General features: G+C 32.4%; 1 protein-coding gene across 3 annotated transcripts in view; it reads left to right on the top strand.

Moving 5' to 3' along the window:
- Window positions 1-3,604: 3,604 nt before the first annotated feature.
- The window catches only part of Cp110 (Centriolar coiled coil protein 110kDa), a 70,026-nt gene continuing 50,718 nt past the window's right edge, over window positions 3,605-22,912 (top strand). For 2 of the 3 annotated variants that reach the window (XR_015042464.1, XR_015042465.1), the window contains exons 1-3: window positions 3,605-3,744; window positions 5,166-5,257; window positions 20,950-21,057. Coding sequence is in view for 1 of the 3 variants with exons in the window: in XM_035356816.2 (XP_035212707.2) it covers window positions 3,720-3,744; window positions 5,166-5,257; window positions 20,950-21,057 (225 nt within the window). In the remaining 2 variants the exon portion in view is untranslated. The remainder of the gene's footprint in view (window positions 3,745-5,165; window positions 5,258-20,949; window positions 21,058-22,912) is intronic. The other variant, XM_035356816.2, reaches the window with a different exon arrangement.

The following is a 22,912-nucleotide window of genomic DNA, read 5'->3' as shown; positions in this document are numbered from 1 at the left end:
ATCTAAAAATAAACTATTTGACTGATCCTAATGAAATGTAAAAAACTTGATGAAATGTTGTAAAAAACTAAATATATATACATAAAAAATAAAAAAATATATGATTAAATATTATAACATAAATGATTCAGAAAGAAGACAGTGTGTGATAATCTAGTTGCTAATTCAATCTCAGCAGAATAATTAATCCTAGAAATCCCCTTATTTTAGGTACATCTACTGGAGTATGTTGATTTTTGATGAAGATGGATTTTCACTCATCTTTTGTACATAGAAATTATTAGTTTCTTTAACTATTACGTTCATTGGATTATATATATATATTAAAAAAACTGTTAGAAATATCAATTTTATTCACATAACGTTGAATAAAGTTTAATTATGCAATTCTCATAAATTCATAGCACATTAATTACTTAACAGAACGAATTCATGGTGGAGTAGCCACTGTTCTGCTGAATTGTAAGATGAAAGTAAAACAAACTTCGGCTCTAGTGTAGAACTGGGTGCCCCTTCTATTAGTGACAATTTTTTTGAAATTTCGGCGATGAAACCTCATTTCTGGTTACCATGATAGTTTTAACTTCCTGATTTTATTGAAATGAAAATAGATTGATGCGTACATGGGCAAATTTAAGACAGTGTGCAATTCTAGGATTTTTTTTTTTTAAATGAAAACAGATCGATGCGTACATGGACACAAAGTTTGTGCAATTCTTTGATTTCTTATTTTGGTTTTGTGTAGCGGCCATCTTGAACTTGTGCCTTCCTGGCGCCGATCTTGGTGTCAAAAGAGAATCGCCAAAAAACAAGGAGCACCCAATTGTAAATTTTTACCCAAGCTTCCAATTCAGTCTGAGAAAATTTCAGTAGCAGTAAAGAGTTAGTAAAATACTTTGTCCTTTCTTTTCTTACAAAGCTGTAGCTAGCTTTTCAGCACCCAGGGACAAATCAAAATTTTATGTCCCTTGTTGTTTGCCAAAAATGGACAGTATTTCATTTTTAAATTTTGCAACAACAATTTGGTGCAATTGGATGTGCACCCAGAGATAGATTTTCTCCTCCTCACTAAGCTACTGCTTTAAAAAAAAAAAAAAAAAAACTGATTAAAAAAAAAAAAAAAACTGTCTATTTACTACACAAGATACATATCATTCTTATGATGGAAATGAATAATTTAATGCAACTAACCCTTCATTCATGTACTGTAGCCCAAAATTCTTTTTTTATACCTTCTAAATAATAGCAAAAATCTTTTCCAAACAAAACTGCAACAAAAAGAATCCAGAATCTTCAAATATTTATTTAAAGTTCACTGTTTATTTCATCCAATGACATTGCTCATTGTACTCGATTTCAAAAATTTATGTATGTAAGTATTATGAGAAAGTGGAATATGAAAAATTTTGGGTACAATTCCATTAGAGTGGCATTAGTTTAAAATGTGCCAATAACCACGGCAAATATCTTGGCTCGAGAATTTAACATTTGAAATATCATGGTTTGAGAATTCTATTTTTCTTCTGAAATATCGTTGCTAGTTATTTTAAATATTTTTTATTTAAATTTAAAATATCATGGCTTAAGATATATGTTCTTGCTGTAAAAAAAAAAGGATCGAGAACGAAAACATGGTTTGAAGGATCGTGTCTTACTTTCCTCAATGTCATTCATTTCATCTGTCTGTGGTGTCAAGGTCAAGAACTGACATCGACTGAATTTTGTGAACTTCAATTAGAAATGAGCCATAATACGACAGTAGATTAGAATAACTACAAGGTGGTATGTGCAAATAGTTTGATGTCTCGTAAAAGAATTAAAATCCGTGGAACCAACAAAATCGTAGAAACAGACGAGTCTTTTTACAATAAGGAAAAACATTGCTGGACGCATTCTTCTAGAACAATACATATTCAGGGGTTCATTTCAGGAAAGCAAAGCATGTTTTCTAGTCACCATTCCTGATCCTTGTGCTATGACATTGATGACTCCATTCAAGAAAACATTGCGGATGGCAGCATTACTTTTTCAGAAGAACTAAGAAATGCTGTCTATGAACATTTTACCGCGAATCACAAAGTTTTGGCATCAATTTCTACAAATATAATTTTGTAGAAATTGATGCCAAAACTATAGAGCAATTACAGGGCAGTGCTAAATGGAGAAATAAACGTCAGTGTGGCACTGCTCCTCACTATTTAGAATTATATTTAATAGAATTTATGTGGCGTCGACTATATTCAATAACTCAGAAATTTTTTTTCAATATTGAATGATATTCGTAATTTTATGCCATCTGTTTAGATTGTATTTCATTTTGTTTTGATATTTTTTATTTATATGTAGAATATTCTAAGTTAAAAAAATTAAAAAGAAAAATTTACTTTCTTTAAGAATTAAGAAATATTAAAAAAATTTACTTTTTACAGAATAAATTTTTTTTATTCTTTTGAACTCTGTTGTTATTTTATATAATTTAATACTTCGCGAGAATTGGCAGCCAAAAAAGTGGCGAATTTTTAACCGACGCCGCTCTAACGGAACAGTACCAAATTTCGAATTCTGCAATAAACAGTCTGTATGAAGGACAGCATAATAATACAACATTCAAAAAAAGATAACTGCTAGCCACGTCTGGCCTTTTATTGGCAACAGACTAAACAGTTCTAATAAAATTACTTGTTAAACATGTATGCAAAAGGTTGCCTATGTAATGCAAAAGGTTGATGAGAGGAAGAAAAATGAAAATGAACAGTAAAAGTTTACAATTGGATGCGATACTTTTTTTATGCCAATATCGGCGACAGGAAGGCACAATTTCAAGATGGCCGCTACACAAACCCAAAATAATAAGTCAAAGAATTGCACAAACTGGATGCCCATGTACACATCAATCTATTTTCACTTAAAAAAACATCAGAGAATTGCACAAACTCGGCATTGCACACTGCCTTGAGTTTGTCCATGTACACATCGATCTGTTTTCATTAAAAAAAGATAAGGAAGTTAAAACTATCATGATAACCAGAAATAGGGTTTCATTATCAAAACTGAACAAAATTTGTCGCCAATCGAAGGCCATGCAGTTCTGCACTAGAGCCAAATGAAATAGTATCTTTGCAGCACAGTTCACTATTTGATCAATTAATAAAATATATATATATATATATATAATTATATATATTCAATGCTTATAATTACCCAAATATGCAGAAAATTTTGGGGATATGTTTGTTGACATAGTTCATTTGCATGTAGCATTAAAAGATATGTGCTAGTTTACATATACCGCTGATTTACAACAAACAGGTAATTAATTTTTATAATGCTATAAACATCCGACACCTTAAACATACGCTTTTGATTAAGGCGCGAGAAAATAAAGAAAATTTCAAAAAAGTCAGTGAATCATACAGTTAATTATATTCCGAAACTAATGTTACGCTAATTAGATGTTACTTTAACCTTAGAAATTTACTTTCTGTATAAATTTCTCATAGTCATTTACTGAATGCTTGCATACTGCAAGTAGAAGCTATTTAATATGCTATTGTTAATATAAAATTCTTCATTGAAAAATTTGCTTTTCGTTTAAAAAATATCTTTTTTTTTTTAGAATTTCAAACCAGCTATACGGCAACAGTTAAATCCAATGCTGTTTTGCTTTTGTTTCTAAGGTAACGGAAAAAGAGTGAAGAGAGTTAGGTTTGTTTACACGAATGTACGAAATGATGAATTTAAATGGTAAACTTTTTAGTTTTTTTTACATCAGATTAACGAAAGTGTAGTTATGTTTCGTATAGTTGGCAAATTGTAAAAAGTTTAAGCAACAGGAAACTAAAAATAAAATTTCGGAGTTTCTCGACCGAATGTCATTTTACTGATTATATTAAGTCTAGAAGTTGTGTTAGATGTTTGTGTACTTGTGCCACTTTGGTAGACGGTTGCACAGTACCGAAGACTGTCCAGCATATTGTATGAAAGTGAATAAAAATGAATAGTTTTCAAATTCATTTGATTGTACAGACCTTAAATTTTGTACTGTTTTGATTTGCTGTGAATTAACGTATTTACTAGCGTATTTTTCTCCCAATATACCCTCGCTGGTTTTATAATAGATTTCATTAGTTATTTTCTTTTTCTTATAAGTGGGTTTTCATCCGATTATTTTTTCTTTTTTTATTTTCCCATTTGTTATTTCTATTTTTATTCCAAAAATAAAATGTGTTGTATCCATGGCTATGGTTGTCTGTACTGCTCCTGCGTAACACATGAAAAGCATTTACGAATAAATGACTGGACCCTATGATAAGGTCTTATATAACGCTGCAATGCAGATATCTTTACACATAAATTTTTCGCTATATCAGTTAAAGGTTAATATAGTTAACAGATGATGTTTTTATTCTAACTTTATTTTGAATAAACTGGTTTCTGATATTTTAAATAACTGTAGTTTTTTTTTTTTTTAAATTTTAGTTTTACTTCTGATTTTCATTTAAATTATTAGAAATATAAAAATAAATTGCTTTAAGCAGTGAATGTAAACAATTTTTTAAAGAGGAGACTTACTTCAAAAGATATTTACCTATTATTGCTTTTACCTTGGTACAATTTTGGCAATTTTTTTATGGAAGAAGAAGAATAATGTTTTATAACTGCAAAAATTATTTATTACATACATATTTTACATTTAAATTAGGTATTTACTCTTAAAATCTATCAGTTAACATTAAGTGAATTTGTTGGAGCTGTAGGTCTTCTGAAAAGATCTGCAGCTTTTTTATGTTTTTAGATATTATACTGTATAACACGAGAATTGTATTTCGTTACATCTCGATTGTTTTTTGTGCAGATTGGTGTAAAATGTGGGAATCCTTAAATTTTATAAATAAGAAAGAGTGTACCATTATATATTATTTTGTTTAATAGTACAATATGTAATGCATTTTAGTGTAACCGCTACTACTTTATTTAATGCAGGTACTGTCATGGATAATTTATGAATTATGCTTTATCATAATGATGTATGTTACATGATTATTCTCATTTACGTAGCATTCACTGTTAAGTGTAGTTTAACTTACATGCATCACTTGCTGCTGTAATATTTTCTCATGTGTTTATGTATAATTATTTCATTAAAGATAGTGTTTTAATTCCAGTTTCTAGCTGTGAGAGCTTTTTAAAGCTTGAAGAATTTTCATCTTTTTCTTCTTGTATCAGAAGTTTTGGAAAGCCAATTCTTCCTCCTCTTGTGAGTATTATATGAATTCCATAAACATTTTACCTCCTGTGTCTAATCTAGCCCTAAGGAGATAAAATTTAGAAGTTATTAATGCAAAATCTTATTTAAGTAGATTTAAGTTTGGACCAAACTATATTCGTGTTCTATTATAGGAGTTCTCAAAATTTATGATTTCTGCAGTTTTATTCAAATTTTGCTTTGAGTTCTTGTTTATATGTATACAATATTTCTACTATTTTTCTCAACACTTGGGAGTTTTTATTTCATAATATACACTGTCTAATTTTGCAGTCACAAAAAATTAGTCCGTATGATAATTTCAGTTTAAGAATTTATATACAGTCAAAAGTCTTTAATCCGGACTCGTTGGGACTTCGGCGATTCCGGATTATAGATCATCAGTTTAAATCTGGTAAGATGGCATGCAGAAATTATAAAATTAAAAATATGAAACCGTAATTTATAAAATAATGAGCAATTATGATCTAAAGGGTATCAAAATTTACAAAAAAAAGAAGCTTAATATTTATTTGTTTACTTTAAACATTTCTTTCAACGTGCGCATGCGTAAAGCATACCTTATGCATAGCCGAAATTAGAAAATTGCAACCAGAAAACTATTTGATTTGTATTCGTGATATTTATAATGACGAGGAATTTGATTTAAATCATATCAAAGACGGAGTACATCGAAATTAAATACTACATATAGTAAGGAATTATAAGCCGAATAAAATAAAAACATCTGCCCTGAAGATAACGATAGTGCTGACAGATCAACTTCCAGTTCATTGTGCGCCACAACGTCCCCCTCCCTCCGCGCAGAGCAGCGTGAAATTGATAAACAGATTTCGGAACGGTTAGATAAACAAAGGATATGCCTTTATCCATTTTTTGTAGCAATTCGTTTTTTGTTTGATGGACATCGAAGCATACTTTCGTTTTCTAGATCCTTTGGGAGCTCCAGCATCGGAAATTCTATTTGACATAATCGAAAGTTCAAGCTTACTTTTATAAAATTGCTCTTACAGTCTGCAAAAAATAATAAGCCGGATCCAATTCGAAGATTAAGGAACAACGCAATCATCAACATTAACTGAAATAGATAATTAGATAATTTTAGCTTATACCGTCCGTTATACATTAAACGCGCACGCGAAAACGTCGCAGTGGCATATGCGCAGTTGTAAATGTTTTGCGCGCACGCGTAAAACGCCTATGCGCATGCGTCAATGTGGCACATGCGCAGAAAGATTTTAGCTTTGATGTCCGGATTATAGATCATTCCGGATTATGGGTGTCCTATTTAACGACTTTTGACTGTATAAGTTTAGAGGTTACATAGGTGCTACTTTGGTAGACGGTTGCACGGATTTTGGCGATTTTTTTTTTTTTTTTGGCGAGCGATACGACTTATGGTAAACCCATTGCTGGACAAGTTATTTATGGTAACCGATACTTTGTTGTCATTTTATTTAAAAAATAATGTGTTTTATTATGCATAAATTCCATGTTTTAAATATTATTTATGGCTTCTAAATATTAAAAATCAATTTAATTTTGCATTTTTATTTGAAATAAAAATTTTATTGTTTATGATATTTTGTATAATTTATGTTGTGGATGATTTAATCAGTGATGTCACCTTGCTTTAAAAGTAATTGGTTTTAATATCTTTAAATTTAATCTAATGTATTAAACATTATTTATGGCTGTTAAATATTAAAATATAATTTAATTTTGCATTTTTTATCGGAGAATGATTTTATTATGTTTGATTATTTAAGTAATTTTAATTCTAGGCATCATGTAATCAGCTCCTAAATCGTTACAGAATATTTGTGCATTAACCAGCTGTAATCAGCTCCCTGATTGGTTACTGAATATTTGTGCATTATCGCGCCATTTTAAAATTTTATTATTCATCTCTTCGAATTCCTTAGATTTCATAGGAAATGGATATGTGCCTTTCAAAGATTAATGTTGTTATTGGTAATACCAAGAATTATTGGTATCGGAATAAAAAAAATTGTTCCGTAGAGACCTTATTTTGGCCAACCTGGCTAATTAAAGATTTATTTATAAATTGCTACAAGGGTTAGAGGAAATTTATTTAAAATTTTTGGAGGAAACCTCGCTAATTGCTTCTTCAGTGAAGTGCAAGAAATGTGGATCACAGATAAAGATCGTTAGAAGAGCCAATTCTGAGGATGGCCGTATATGGTATTGTGGTCATGGTGGAAGAGATAACCGTTGTAGCGGTAAAAAAAGTATGAGACATCCCTTGTTTTTTAGCGGCAATAAACTAATTGCTATCATTTTAGGTCTAGTGCACTAAGCGTTCTTATTTGCTTATTTTAAAGTATTTGGATTTAAGTAATATTTTAATTCTTTTAAACGTTGGTATGATGGTTTTTAATTCGATATACTATGCGTAAAATTACGTAAAAACAGCGTTTTTCAAGATGTCTGACAATTGTAAAAACAGCGCTAACAATTACGCCATAGTAAATGGCCAAAAATCCGTGCAACCGTCTACCAAAGTAGCACCTATGTAACATTTCATTACTGTTTAATTTATAAGGAAATACATAATGGCTATGTTTTGTGAGCATATAAGCAAATGTTTTATGAATAATAATAATCATAATAAAGAGAATATTTAGAGAGATTCTCTAGCTTGTAAAATTACAATCATTATTAGAATTCAACTTGAAACTTTTTAGCTTCTCTTTGAATATTTTATCACCGAATTTTGGATGCTCTGCTCTACTGTTTTATTTCATATTCAAGAATGAATGGATAATCTTTTGAGCCTAAGAGAATTAAACCAAAATTCAGAAATCAAGCAGCTGTTAGAACTAAGAAACTATTAAAAAGAAACAAAATGTGAACATAGTCTAATAATTAGATGTTATTTTTACTTATTGCTATTTTTACTTAAAGCTAATGAATAAAATTATGAGCCATATGAGATGTAAAATAAGGAATAGAATTATTAGAAGAAGGTTCTGTTTTACTCTTCAAAATTGTATTCCTGCAAATTTACTGCAGAACTTATGTCAATTCTTGTTGCATTTATAACATCTTTAACAGAATTAATTAGTTATCCTAAAATTTTATGAAATCCTAAATTTTAAATCTAATTTGAAAGTTGTTTTAACCCTTTATTTCCCTATGGGACTTTAAGGTCCCATCAATAAACTCACTAAATAATGTCCCAATGGGACTTTTAAGCCCCAACTTTAAATTAAAAAAAAAAAAAAAAATTAGTGAAAAACTTAACATTTTTGTAAGTTTAATGTGAGATGTTTCTCATGCATAAAGAAATACAATAAAAAAGTTACAAACTCTTTTTTACAAAATAAAGTAATCTCGGACATAAAGGTTAAATGGTTAGAGTGATATAATTTGCTTAATCATATGATTCTCAGCATATCTTTGCTCAGTAAAAGATCCCACCAAGTTTGTGCCACTCATTCCTGCAGAATTCCAAAGGAGTTGATGCCTCTTTGTGAATCAGTATTTGACCTGCTGCATTTTTATGCTCCATATGTGGAAATTATTTTGATTAATTGATAGATGGCGCTAGCATTGCGTGTTAACGAGACGCGACGTGCCTTCTGAATTTCGATAGACTCTCCACCGGCAGTTCGATAGATGGATGTCTGATGGTTCGCACACTATTTGATTAGGAACACTTCGGTTCTTATTTAATTTCGATTTTCGATTATGAAGGCATATAGATTTATTTGTCAACTGAACCACCATGTTTGATCTATGATCTGTAAATATTGTACATATTAAAAGTTACATTTAAAAAGTGATTGATGTCGATTTATAGATCTTAGAGTATTTTGAAACAGCTGGTGCATTAGGCCGTCAAGAATTGGATTTAGCACGTTGCAAGTGTGCGAAGTCGGCAAAAAAGGTAAGGCTAAACTTTCTAATTTGTAGAGTAACTATGGCGGAAGAGTCTGTTGTTAAATTAAAATCGAAACGCAAAGTTATCAGGACCACCGTGTCCAAGATTCTAAAAAAAATCGAATCGGAGTTGAATAAAGAAGAAATTGATACAAGTACATTAGAAGAAAATTTAGATCAATTAATCACGAAATCAAAAGCTCTGAGTGAGTTAGATGTTCAGATAGAGCGTGACTGGAAATCAGAGGCAGAAGACTTTGAAGCAGAAATTCTATCTTGTATCGAATACGAAGAGAAAATTCAGTTATGGCAATTCAGAGTAAATAAAAAATTGAAAGAATTGAATAAAGTAACAAATTCGGATAATGAAAACTCTCTTAACGAAACTAATTCTAAAATCGAAAGCAATAAATGTACGCGTCTGCCAAAATTAACCATCGCTAAATTCTATGGAGATTACACCCAGTGGACAAGTTTTTGGAACTCTTTCAAGGTAGCAATCCATGATAATGAATCTTTAACAAAGATCGAAAAATTTAATTATTTAAAATCGTACTTATGCGGCAACGCCGCAAACGCGATAGAAGGTTTTTGCATTTCGGAACCAGATTACGATGAAGTTGTCGAAATACTTAAAAACAGGTTTGGCAGAAAAGATATAATTATAAACTCACACATGCAAAAACTCCTGAATCTTACCCCAGTAACCAAATCCAGTGACACTGTAAAACTTCGCAAACTTTGTGACACTATCGAAATTCAAATACGCAGCTTGAAATCATTAGAAGTCACACCGGATAAATACAGTTATATGTTGATTCCAGCCATAATGAAAACTCTGCCGTCTGATATAACCTTAGAATTCAATCATAAAACGGATTCGTCATCCTTTTTTAATGTTGACGAATTATTGCAGTTTGTTCGTTTAGAATTGGAAAGTCGCGAGAGAAGCCATCTTTTGCTCTCCACTCATAAATCAGAAAGCACTTCCTGTGTTTATAAAGAGAAGGGTGGGAAGGCGAGTATCGTTCATTCCACTTACCAGCTCTTGGCGCCGGTTAAAGAAACTAATTGCTGTCTGTTTTGTAATACGTCCAAACATGTTACTGAAGACTGTGAATCACTGACAGTTGATGAGAAGAGAAATTTATTACGTAAACATTCCCGATGTTACCTTTGCCTGAAATTAAACCACCGCCTAAAGCAGTGTCGAAGCCATCTCGTCTGCTCCAAGTGCAAAGGTCGACATAACCGTTCAATATGCTTTCACGCTGAGAAAGAACGAAATGAAAAAAATAAAAGTATAGAAGATTCGCATGTTCTTTCAGCATTCTCACGCAGCAAAATTAAAACTATTTCACTTCAAACTTGTTGCGTAACACTTCGAACAACTACGCAGTCGGTTTTAATTAGAGCTCTACTGGATTCAGGTAGTATGCGTTCCTTCGTAAGAAAAGAAATCGCGGATAAATTGAAGCTTCCTGTTATTCGAACAGAGACTCTTTCGGTATTTACGTTTGGAAATAAAACACCCATTAGAAAAACATTTGACGTTGTTAAGATAAAATTACAGAACAAGGAAACACCGAATTTGAAAATTGAAATTGAAGCTCTCGTGACTGAACAAATTTCAAGTTCTGATTTACCACCTCCTAATCTGGATAGATACATTTTAGGCAAACAGTTAGAAGGTTTACAACTCGCAGATTCTTGGGATTGCAAAGAAAAAATTACTCTTTTGATAGGAGCTGATCATTATTATGATGTAGTAACTGGGAAACTTAAGCGTTTAGACAAACATTTAGTAGCTGCTGAAATGTTATTCGGTTGGTCTCTGCTAGGTTACACTAAAGGTACAACACACACGTCCACAGCCTTTAATATCATAGTTGAGGAAGATATAATATCTGATCAGATAAAGAAATTTTGGGAGCTTGAAAGTTTAGGAATTAAACCTGAAAATCAATTATCCGACCCATTTGACAATACCATAATGGAAAAATTCGAATCGGAAATTTTATACAAAAATTCTCGTTACAAGGTTAGGCTGCCATGGAAGTCTGATAGAAAATATGAGTTACATGACAATAAAGCGATTGCGCTGAAACGATTTGAGAAACTTGTAAAGCGATTTCAGAATAACCCTGAACTCTTTTATTCGTATCAAACAGTTCTACAAGATTATTTACAACAAAACATCATTGAACCAGTTCCAGACACTGTTGATAGTGAATCTCAAATCACATTTTATTTGCCTCACAGAGAAATCGTTCGTAGTGATCGAACTACTAGTAAACTACGTATCGTATTCGACGCGTCTTCACATGGACCTGCTGAAATCTCGTTAAATGACTGCTTGCATATTGGTCCAAATTTGTATCCTGACATTCTTGAACTTCTGTTGGCCTTCAGGCTTCATCCTGTAGCATTTACAAGTGACATAAAGCAGGCTTTTCTTCAGATAGAAGTAGATGAGAAGGACAGAGATGTAACGCGTTTTCTGTTTACTAAAAACCCATTCGATGATCCACAAAATTTTATAACTTATCGGTTCACACGTGTGTTATTTGGCGTAAACAGCAGTCCATTTTTACTGGCTGCAACCATTAAACACCATTTGAAACAATATGAGAAAACCTACCCTGCCACTTGCGAATTTCTAAATGATCACATTTATGTAGATGACATCATTGGAGGACACCAAAACGTTGAACTTGCTTTCAATACCAGTTTAGAATGCGTCAGAATTTTTAGAGATGCTAGTATGATTCTACATAAATGGCACACCAATTCTCAAGAACTGCGCGAATTATGGATTAAAGAAGGTATTGAATCCGAGGAATCTAGTCATGTTTTGGAAGCTGGAAATCCTCCATTGAAAGTGTTAGGAGTCGCCTGGGACAACCAAGGTGACATAATTTACTTTGATGTAAAAAATTTGATAACATTTCTCTCAAAACAAGTTAATACTAAACGTTTCGTCCTACAAGCAATAGGACGAATTTTTGATCCTGTAGGTCTATTATCACCGTTTGTACTTAGAGTCAAAAGTCAAAATCATATTGCAGCAAATTTGGACACTTGCTTTAGATTGGGATGATGAACTACCAGAAAATTTATGTTCTGTGTGGAAAACATGGTGCAAAGAAGTTTCCAATTTGGACGAAATCGGTATTCCACGATATTATTTTTCTGCAATCGGTAATAGTGATGTGGAAAGAATTGAACTGCATTGTTTTTCTGACGCTAGCAAAAAAGCGTATGGTACAGTAGCGTATCTGCGTATAATTTCTAGCAATGAACAAATATATACAGTTTTTGTTGCTTCAAAGACTAGAGTAGCACCTTTAAAACCCCTCACCTTACCCAGGTTGGAACTAATGGGAGCTCTTTTGTCAGCCAAATTAGGCACTAGCATCACTAAAGTTTTGAAGTTACAACTTTCTTGTTTTTTCTGGACTGATTCAAAAATCACACTTTTCTGGATAAAAGACTGTGCAAAGAAATTTAAGCTTTTCGTTAAAAATCGTATTCAGGAAATACAAAATTTGACATCCCCAGAAAATTGGCATTATTGCCCCGGTAAATGTAATCCCGCTGATTTGGCTTCGAGAGGAGCTAAACTTCCAGATTTGAAAAACAATCCTATCTGGTTTCAAGGACCAGAATGGCTTAGAATGTCGTCTGAGTTGTGGCCTCGACAGAATGAAGAGAAACCTGTCACTGAAGAAGAATTAGAATACCGCAAAAATATTAATGATATTTGTGAATTTGTATGCACGGCAGTTGAAGAAAGGGTAATAGACATCTCAAAATATAGTAATTTAAGAAAATTGTTGAGAATAACTGGTTGGATGAAACGATTCATTGGTAAAATTAGGAAAACAAACCATTTGACAGGTCCATTAACGACTGAAGAAATAGTAGATGCCGAAAATTATTGGATTCGATCTGAACAAGAACGTTTTTATCCCGAAGAAGTTGAGTCTCTGAAGAAAGCGAATAAAGTCGAAAAGAAATCAGCTTTATATCTTTTTAACCCATTTTTAGACCAGAACGGGATACTGAGAGCAGGTGGAAGATTAGAACATTCTAGTTTGTCACATGATGAAAAACATCCGGCAATTCTTTCAAGAGACTCCTGGCTAACAAATTTGATAGTAGAAAGTGCACATGTTAAAATGATGCATGGAGGAGTAGCAACGACCTTAGCTGAAATTCGAAGTCGCTTTTGGATCCCAAAAGGACGTCAATTTATCAAGAAAATAATAAACAAGTGTCTTATTTGTAAAAGATATTCATTGAAGTCTTCTGACCAGACCACTTCTCAACTTCCAGAAGACAGAATCAATGAGACACCACCATTCTACGTATCTGGCATAGATTTTGCTGGACCGATTTACGTAAAAAACATCGAAGGAAGTCAAAAAGCCTATGTAACATTATTTACATGCGCTATCACTAGAGCCATACATCTGGAACTTGTACCGAATCTCTCTACAGATTCTTTCTTGATGGCATTCAAAAGATTCACATCTAGGAGAGGCAATTGTCGAGTAATTTATTCGGACAACGCAAAAACTTTTAAAAAGGGAAAAAAAGAACTCGAACATTTCTCTAAACTATTGTCGAATGAGAAATTCCAAGATTTTCTGTCGAATGAAAGAATCAGTTGGAAGTTTATAATAGAACGAGGGGCTTGGTGGGGAGGCTTCTACGAGAGATTAGTAAAATCAGTGAAAGAGTGCTTACGAAAAATTCTCGGTAAAGCTTTACTAACGTTTGAAGAATTGTCAACAGTTTTAGCACAAGTGGAAGCTGTTTTGAATTCTCGTCCTTTGACATATGTGTACAATGACCACAAGGAACCGTTGCCACTAAAGCCAGTCAATTTTTTGATTTTTGGAAACAAAGATTCTACATTACCTATCAACTTTAATTCCATTGTTAAAGATGGCTCTACCAAGACCTCTCTGACCAAAAGAAAGATTTATCAAGATTTATTGGTTAGGCAATTGTGGACTAAATGGAAAAAACAATATTTGATGGATCTTCGGACAGCTCATCAATTAAAAAATCCTAACGTTTATGATGATCTAAAAGTTGATGATCTTGTATTAATTGAAGGCAACAATAAGTGCAAACTTTTGTAGAACTGTGGCAGAGTGATAAACGTTTTTCGTGGTCGTGATAATAAAGTTCGTTCTTGTGAACTAAAAACTGCTGATGGAACAATAATAAAACGACCAGTTCAATTATTATATCCTTTGGAACTTTAAAAACATTTTTTTTTTATTGTTTAATAATATGAATAAGATTGAATATGTTTTTTATGCAATTGTTTATATTACTAGTTTAATTTCATATGCTTAGATTAAGAATAGTTTAGATTTACTAAAGTAGTGTCAAATTATATTTGATGATAACACACCTTTTTTAGAATTTAGTATAGTGATTATAGTTTGAATATATTTTCTATTCATTTAATATACTTAACAATTGTTTTTTAATTATATGTTAAAATACTTATTGATATAAATTTGATTCTTGTTAGATTGATGTGAACTCTTGACAGAGTTCAGGTGGGGAGTGTGTGGAAATTATTTTGATTAATTGATAGATGGCGCTAGCGTTGCGTGTTAACGAGACGCGACGTGCCTTCTGAATTTCGATAGACTCTCCACCGGCAGTTCGATAGATGGATGTCTGATGGTTCGCACACTATTTGATTAGGAACACTTCGGTTCTTATTTGATTTCGATTTTCGATTATGAAGGCATATAGATTTATTTGTCAACTGAACCACCATGTTTGATCTATGATCTGTAAATATTGTACATATTAAAAGTTACATTTAAAAAGTGATTGATGTCGATTTATAGATCTTAGAATATTTTGAAACCATAGGAAGGCTTGTTGATTTCTGTGTTTTGCTAGGCCCTCTCATTTTATCAGATGTTTTGTTTACTATGCTATGAGGACAAACTTCCCACAGGTAATTGTTCCAATCTATTACTGCCATGTCCATTAATATAAACCTTTTTGATACTAGGATCTTATAACTTAATGTGTGTTAAAAGCATAATGCTTACTGAAATTAATTCACTGCTTGCTTTTTCTGTAGAATGCTGATCCCAAAATTTTGTGATTGTTTTTTCAGAATGCAAAGGGGGAAATACAGCAATTGCAGATGATGGTAAAAGTATAGTTTAGGGTACTCCTTGGCGATTTTTGATGGTACATGGATACTGATTTTGTGCAATTCTTTGATTCGTAATTTTGGCTTGTGAAGCGGCGATTTTTGCCCCAAAAATCACCGCTACACACGACCAAAATAACAAGACAAACAATTGCACAAACTCGGTATCCATGTACACATTGACTTATTTTCACTTAAAAAAAAAATCCCTGAATTGCAGAAAAATGGCATTGCGCACTCTTTTAACTTTATCCATGTACACGTCGACCTATTTTCACTTAGAAAAAAATTCCAGAATTGCACAAACTTGCATTGCGCACTCCCTTTACTTTGTGTGTACACAACGATATATTTTCACTTTAAAAGTCAAAGGAGCACCCAATTCTACAATATAGGCAAACAAAAAATACATAATCTCAATAAAAAACATTTTAAACCAAACAATAAAATAACATAAAAAAGGAAAAACATGTTATACATTTAAGCACTACCAATAGCAAATATTCACTTACCATGATTTTCGAGTTCTCTTCGTACACCCAGAGCCATGTAAAAATCAAAATATCAATCATACTCAAATGACTTTTTCAAACCAGGTACTCTTTCTGATCGAAGGCTTCACATAGTGACCATCTGAATCTTTCTTCCTACAAACCCATTCAAATCCATCTAAACGGTTTTTATGTTCGACTAGACACATATCCTTCCTACATACAGGACACTTATAATGGCTGCTAAGTAAACCTTCATTTACACACCAGTCAATTAAAGCTCTTTTCCCCTTTCGCTCCAAATCGTACGAAACTTCAAATTAATTTTACTACATTCGGCCATTTTACCTTCTAAAGAATCAAACCAACACACACCACAAAAACACTTACAAAACATCCCATAATTCAAAATTTCCCAGAATCATGCACCCGATTACATCACAATAGGGTTTCCATAACATTCAACTACTCAGGCTACCATAAACGAAACAACTTGGCGATAAATCAAACAGCAACTTCGCCATAATACTAGGGGTACCTTAAAGTCTACTCTACCCCAGATAATTTATATTCTTGTTCATAAAAACAAAATGGAACTTATCAAAAGTCCACTGGGTTATATTGAAGAAAAATAAATATTATGCATGTTTTTAGGTCACATGGTTATTCATGACTGGCACTAAATCACAGTGCATGGCAACAGTTTCATGGCCAATGTGTCAAGTACCAAAAATAGTATAGAAAGTCCTGTTAAATGTATATCACATAACTGCGAGTTCTTCCAGTTTTCCATCATGTCCTGTGGTAGATCCCCGAATCTCCGAGTTTTTAATTTTTAGTCTTTACTAATGAAAGTGTTTCTGAGTATAAATGAAATTTATTGAATTAACGAAACTTGAATTGAACACATTTCATTGCCTCGCTCTTAATAATTTTCAGCATTATTTTATGATTAAATTTTATTTGACCTGCAATGTCTTAATCTATTGTACACTAACTATTGTAAAACTTAATATGAAGTTCCTATAATGTTTAATTAGTTATTTGTACTACTTAATTTTGTTTTACATCAATATGTGGTACATTACTAAGTTTATTCACATAATAGCAGGTGCATCAATTATTCATTTTATTTTGCTCCTGTTTAAAAGAGTTTTGATTAAATTAATGTTGTTCTTCCTTGCTCAGTATTTCTTCACTTTGATGTACGTAAATTACAAAATGAAATTAAATAGTGAATATAAAATTTAGAATTTCTAATGAGAAATTAATGTACCATATTTGACGGCATATAAGACACACTTTTTTTCCTAAATTTGGTCTCAAAAAAGTTACCTGCGTCTTATACGTGAAGGACGCAGTTTAACTTTCAATACTGAATGCTATTTTTAGCATTCAGTATTGAATTCAGTATTCAGTACTGAATGCTGTTTTCCTTGTGTGTGGCCTTCTAAATAAGGGTCATCTTATATGCCGTGAAATATGGTATTTTATATCAGAACCATATTATAAATTATGAGTAGTTAAATAACCTGAATTATAGATTATAAAGCAGATTAAAGTTGGTTTAGAGTTTTTTTTTGGAATGGTGTTGCTGTGCAATGCAAAAAATCTCCCAGAAATGCCAGGTTTATTATATTTTAAGATTGGCAGCTATGGCAGGTAAAAAGACTCCTCGAATTGTTTCAGTGACTGTACCTGATCCAACTTCATTGTTCTCATAAAATGATTATGTTAAAATTTAAAATTAATTAAAAATCTAATCTAAATATGGTATATTGATTGAATTTTATTTAGTTTTAAATTTCGTATTGATGTATTTCGCTTCCATGCATCATATTAAGACCTGTTCTTTTCTTTGATTTATTCGTAACATAGCAGGAAAGTCAAGCTAGGCATTTTCTGAATATTTGATGTTTTTGTACTGAAAATCATGTGTATGCTTTTTATTGCTTAATGTTGATATTTTTTATAACTGTCAGCTTTTTACATTAAATGGCAGTAACGATCTATAGTGAAAAGCAGAGTTGTAAAGGAGAAAATATACGAAATATACTCTCTTATCAGAGAACTTCTTTTTGAGAGAGTACATTAAATGTACCCACTCAAATTTTGTAAGGGACATACCGTAATTTCCGGAAGAAAGGCCGCATCAGCGTAAACGCCGCACTCGAGAAAAATGGCGGGAAAAAAATTCAAATTACACAGAAACGCCGTAATAGATTTAATTGTGCGTGACATCGTTGTGGGCCGTATAGATGCAAAATCTCAACCTATGTCTTGATATATGACATATAAGTTAAGAAAATTGCATGAAATGAAATCATAACTCAAAAATAACTTAAAGGTAAGAAATGTTGAAAATATATTTGTGTTCACGAATATACTTATATATACCCACTAAAGAAGTCCATATTTGTAATACTCAGACTATATTATAAAAATGTTGCAACAACGAACTATTAAATTTGGATTACAAAAGGAAATTTTAAATTTTACTTACAAAAGGAATTACAGCAAACTATACATCATATGAAGCCATCAAAATCTGATTCTTCACTTTCTGAATTAAGATTTAGTAAATCCTGATCTAAGTCTAAGTCTTCCAGATCGTCACATTCATCCTCTTGGTTTACAGTCTCTTTATCTAAAGATATAATTTCAGCTTCTTTGAATCCTGCTATTATTGACGATGTTTTTACCGATTTCCACGCACTTCTTACCCACTTTGCAACTTCTTCATAAGATGCTCTACGCATATTTCCGCTTTTGGTATACGTATGCAATTCTTCACTCATCCAACACTCCCACCGCTTTCGGACATCAGCTTTGAAAGATTTATTGCCTGACAAATCTAATGGTTGTAAGATTTTTGTCAAACCACCAGAAATTATTGCTACAGTCATAGACAACTTTTGACATCTGGTTTTTCACTGACTCAAGTAAATGCGCACGCATGGAATCCATTATTAATAACCCTTTTGGTTGGAAAAAAGATCCCTTACGATACTGCGAAACTTTTTGTAGCCACTCATGCATGATTGTTTCTCACATCCAGCTGTTCTCGTTTGCACAAATAATTACGTCATTAGGAAAATCTCCCTTCAGTATAGTTTTCTGTTTAAAAATGATCATTGGCTTTAGCTTGTCACCGTTTGCGGCACAAGCTAACACACATGTAAATGACGTTCTTTCATGCCCCGTCGTAAGCACAGATACAGTTTTTGCACCAGTTTCATCAACAGTTCTGTTTGCAGGAGAGTCGGAAGCTAACGGCGTTTCATCCATACTTATTATCTGTGACCGAAGAAGTTTTCTTTTGTCAATAATATCTGTCACATATTTTAGAAAAGATGCCTTTTTATCCTGCCAGTCCATTGGTAATTGTTGCCCGACTGTTGTTCTAGTACGCACAGAAATATTTTTTCTTTTCATAAATCTGCTACACCAGCAAGGCCTTCCTTTGGAATCATTTATGTTCATTTGCTTTGCTATAAATTTTGCTTGTAAGCAAATTTTTACAGTCGAAATTGCCATTCCTTTTTTTCGTTGCTCCTTTATCCAGTTTGCAAGGTCGTCCTCTAGATTCGGCCACCTTATAGTACCACTTCTTTTGGCTCGTTTCTGTTGTGGCATATTTTTAAGTTCTTCTTTTTCAGTTCTCCAATGTCGAATACATCTCTCGTCCACTTCAAACTCTCGAGCTGCTGCTCTATTTCCAATTTATTCAGCACGTGAAATTACATTAAGCTTAAAACCAGCAGTATAGCTTCTGTGCCGTTTAGGTGCCATTTTAAAAAATTTTCCGCCCTTACAAACTATCCAACAAGTACTTGTACTCAAACTGATGGGATCTGTATCTGGCAGAATGCCAAGAAAAATCGATTCATGCTGAAGGGGAAATACGTCAGAGTTTGTTATTACGAGGCAGGTGGAGTCGTGTCTGCCTTTGGAAAAAATTGCAGAAAAGGCAGGGGTGGAGAGAGGATGGTTCCTGGAAGATTCATCGAATGGCAGAGGAGAGAGATTATTCAAAATGATGAGAATGCTGATTTCAAAGGGGGAAGAATGTTATTGTTCTGAGATCCCGTTTAGGGTGAATAAGACATGTAGGTCCGTTCAAGGGAAAGAATGTAAACAAAATAACGTTCGCAAAAAGCAACTCAGTGGTCTTTCGTGTTGGAACTACTGAGTGGTCTATGTACAATGACAACGCCATCCAAACTATGTACAATGACAAAGTTATTCAAACTATGCACAATGACCATCAGAGGAAATATTTTATTTTTAGTGCACCTAAACGCCGCATGGGTAGAAATGCCGCACCCGCTGAAAATTTAAGTTTTAAACATGTAAACGCCGCATGGTTTCTTCTGGAAATTATGGTAACTTGAAGTTTAGAAAATGTAGCAGTATGTTCAGAGCTTCCGAAAAATGTTTTCCAAACAATTCTAATTCTAGTTTTGATAATAAAAGTGAAACTCCTCAAAATTCGTTGAAAAATTTGCTTAGTGGTGTACGTTTATTAATGAGCTTGAAAATTATATAAATGTGTTGTTTTCCTCGAGATTGTGAAGAATATATATATATTGAGGTATTTTTCCGTTATGCACATGCCATGCATTTTGGAAAGTTTTTGAATTGTAAACAATTTCTAGTGTGAATGTATGTGTGTGTTTGCAATTAAAAACACACACAATGAACATGCTGTCGTTGGATCTCAGAATGTATTTGCATTCTCTTTCACGGATGCCAAAAAGGGTGGCAGGCATGCAATCTTGATGATGCTTGCAAATAGCATAAAAATTATTTCATTTGAAAGAAAGATATAATAAATCTGATAAAATTTGCAGGCAGATTTTTTTTTTTTTTTTAAACTCAAGTTTCTTTTGAATTTTTTGATATTATTGCAGTAACCATATGCAAGGGAAGTGGGAAGCCAAAAATCTTCTGTTGCTTTGATACCTATAAAACTGAGGGGAAAATAATAATAATGATGATGATAAAATGATAAGCTTATCTTTTTACCTTAAATTTTGAGTATCTAGAATTTTTATTAATGTAATGAAATACTTGTGTTTTAATAGGTTACTCCCACTCAAAGATTTGAAATTTCTCGTCTCCGTATAGCTGCTGTTAATAAAGAAGTGGATATAATGAAGAGAAGAAAAGAGCAACTTAATCTGTCAGAAAAAGTGAGGAAGACTTTCGAGAGTAATAACTGAAAATCATTAAATATATGTGTTTAGTAAATGCTGCGGTACAACTCTGATATACGCCCTGATTTCACCAAATGTGGCGATGTGTGTTCTGCGCTGGATTTTGGCACGATTGCGTGTTGTATGGCAACCCTGTTGACGTTGAAAAATCTTTCGCTGGAGTTAGTTGGTTTGCATCATGCTCTGTGTCTGAGAAGCTAGGGGGGGGAAGATAAAATGGTGAAAGTTGTTGAATTGAAGTTCAGCAAAAGGAAATATCGTCATGGCCATCATGTTGAGGGGCATGGGTATTTGGAGGTGTGGAAAGAGGGTCTGGGAGATTATTTTTAGTGGCTTTGCATGATAGAAGTAGGGATTTGTGATTATTTGTTATTTTATTTATTTGTGAACCATAGTATGAATTTTCTGGGTAGTGTGTCTGGCTGACATATAAATACGATAGTGATTACGTGGCGGCATGTTAAAGGTGGTATGAAATTGGTATTTCTGATGTTTTAAAAAGCATTAACTTATGGTAAGTGCATTTTATTTTATTCTTGTTCTTATTTTGTAGAATGTTATGTTCATTGTTTTTTAGTATGAATTTATGTCATTATTGTTGTTTTTTTTTAATTGTTTGAAATTTATTTTAGTATTTTTTTTTTTGTTGATTAGTGCGTACCGTCTAAATTGTGCAATTCGTAGATGTTTTTTAAAGTTGAAACAGAATGCTGTATACATGGTATTCTTTGAAATTTGTTGTTATGTTAATTTATTAAAGTTAGGTGTGCGTAGTTCGTAGATTCGTTTGTTGCCTAAATTGTGCAATTCGTAGATGTTTTTTTAAATTGAAACAAGATGCTGTGTACATGGTATTCTTTGAAATTTATTGTTGTTATGTTAATTTATTAAAGCGAGGTGTGCGTAGTTCGTTGATTCTTTCGTTGCCTAGATTGTGCTATTCGTAGATGTTTTTTTTTTAAGTTAAAAACATATCGCTGTGTTACATGGACTCTTGTCAAATAATTTTGGTTAGAAACTTTACTTTTTGCTATCTAAATTCTTTGTTTTTATTTCGGATTTTAAGCTTAAATTGTGTGTTCAAAACGTGATTTTTGCATTTGCGAAAATCGTGTTTTTGGAGACATTTTAGGCTTAAAGTTCGAAATGTAGACAAAAAATTTAGATAGCAATATGGCAGCGTGGAGTTTCTCGCCAAAAATGTTTGGCAAGAAATTTGGCGACTTGAAGGCGCATATCAGAGTAGTTCCAATGCTGCTTAATTGTGATCAGATTTACCCATGGCTGTTTTGATAACAATGATGAGAAAAAATATCTTACAAAATAGCAATGGAATTTAACTATTTTAATATAGATATTACTAGAAACGTACAAATTGGTATTTTCACAGAATTTTATTAGGGAAATAAAAAAAATTTTTTAGTAAACTGATCATGATGGTAAAAGTTAATGCAAAATTTTTTATGCACAATTCATATCAAAAGTTAATGCAAAAGCTTATTTGTGAATTGTTCAGAATATTTCTGGAAATTATTTGCCTGATGCTGTACCCTTAATCTTAACACTTGGAGCGCATCCCTCACTGAAGTCAATGTAAAATTTTAAATTAAGCTAAAAAAGCTATTTTAGTTTCACATAGATGTTTTCAGGGAATTGTGCAGAATTTTTTTTGCTTCTGAAAAAAAGGGATCTGTGTCTAACCCACCCTAAAAATCGATAGAGTTATTCACTATCTGTGTCAAACTAAGACTGCTTTTTTTTCCAAATTTAAATAAGTGACTGAAATAAAAAATCAACTATTTGGCTACTTAATCCCTTACTTGGCAACATT

The sequence above is a fragment of the Stegodyphus dumicola genome, chromosome 8, assembly GCF_044657685.1.
Source record: "Stegodyphus dumicola isolate Sdum_Otavi_A_Nest chromosome 8, ASM4465768v1".
NCBI lineage: Eukaryota > Metazoa > Arthropoda > Arachnida > Araneae > Eresidae > Stegodyphus > Stegodyphus dumicola.
The sequence above is the reverse complement of the archived record's forward strand: the minus strand, read 5'-3'. Positions and strand labels throughout refer to the sequence as shown.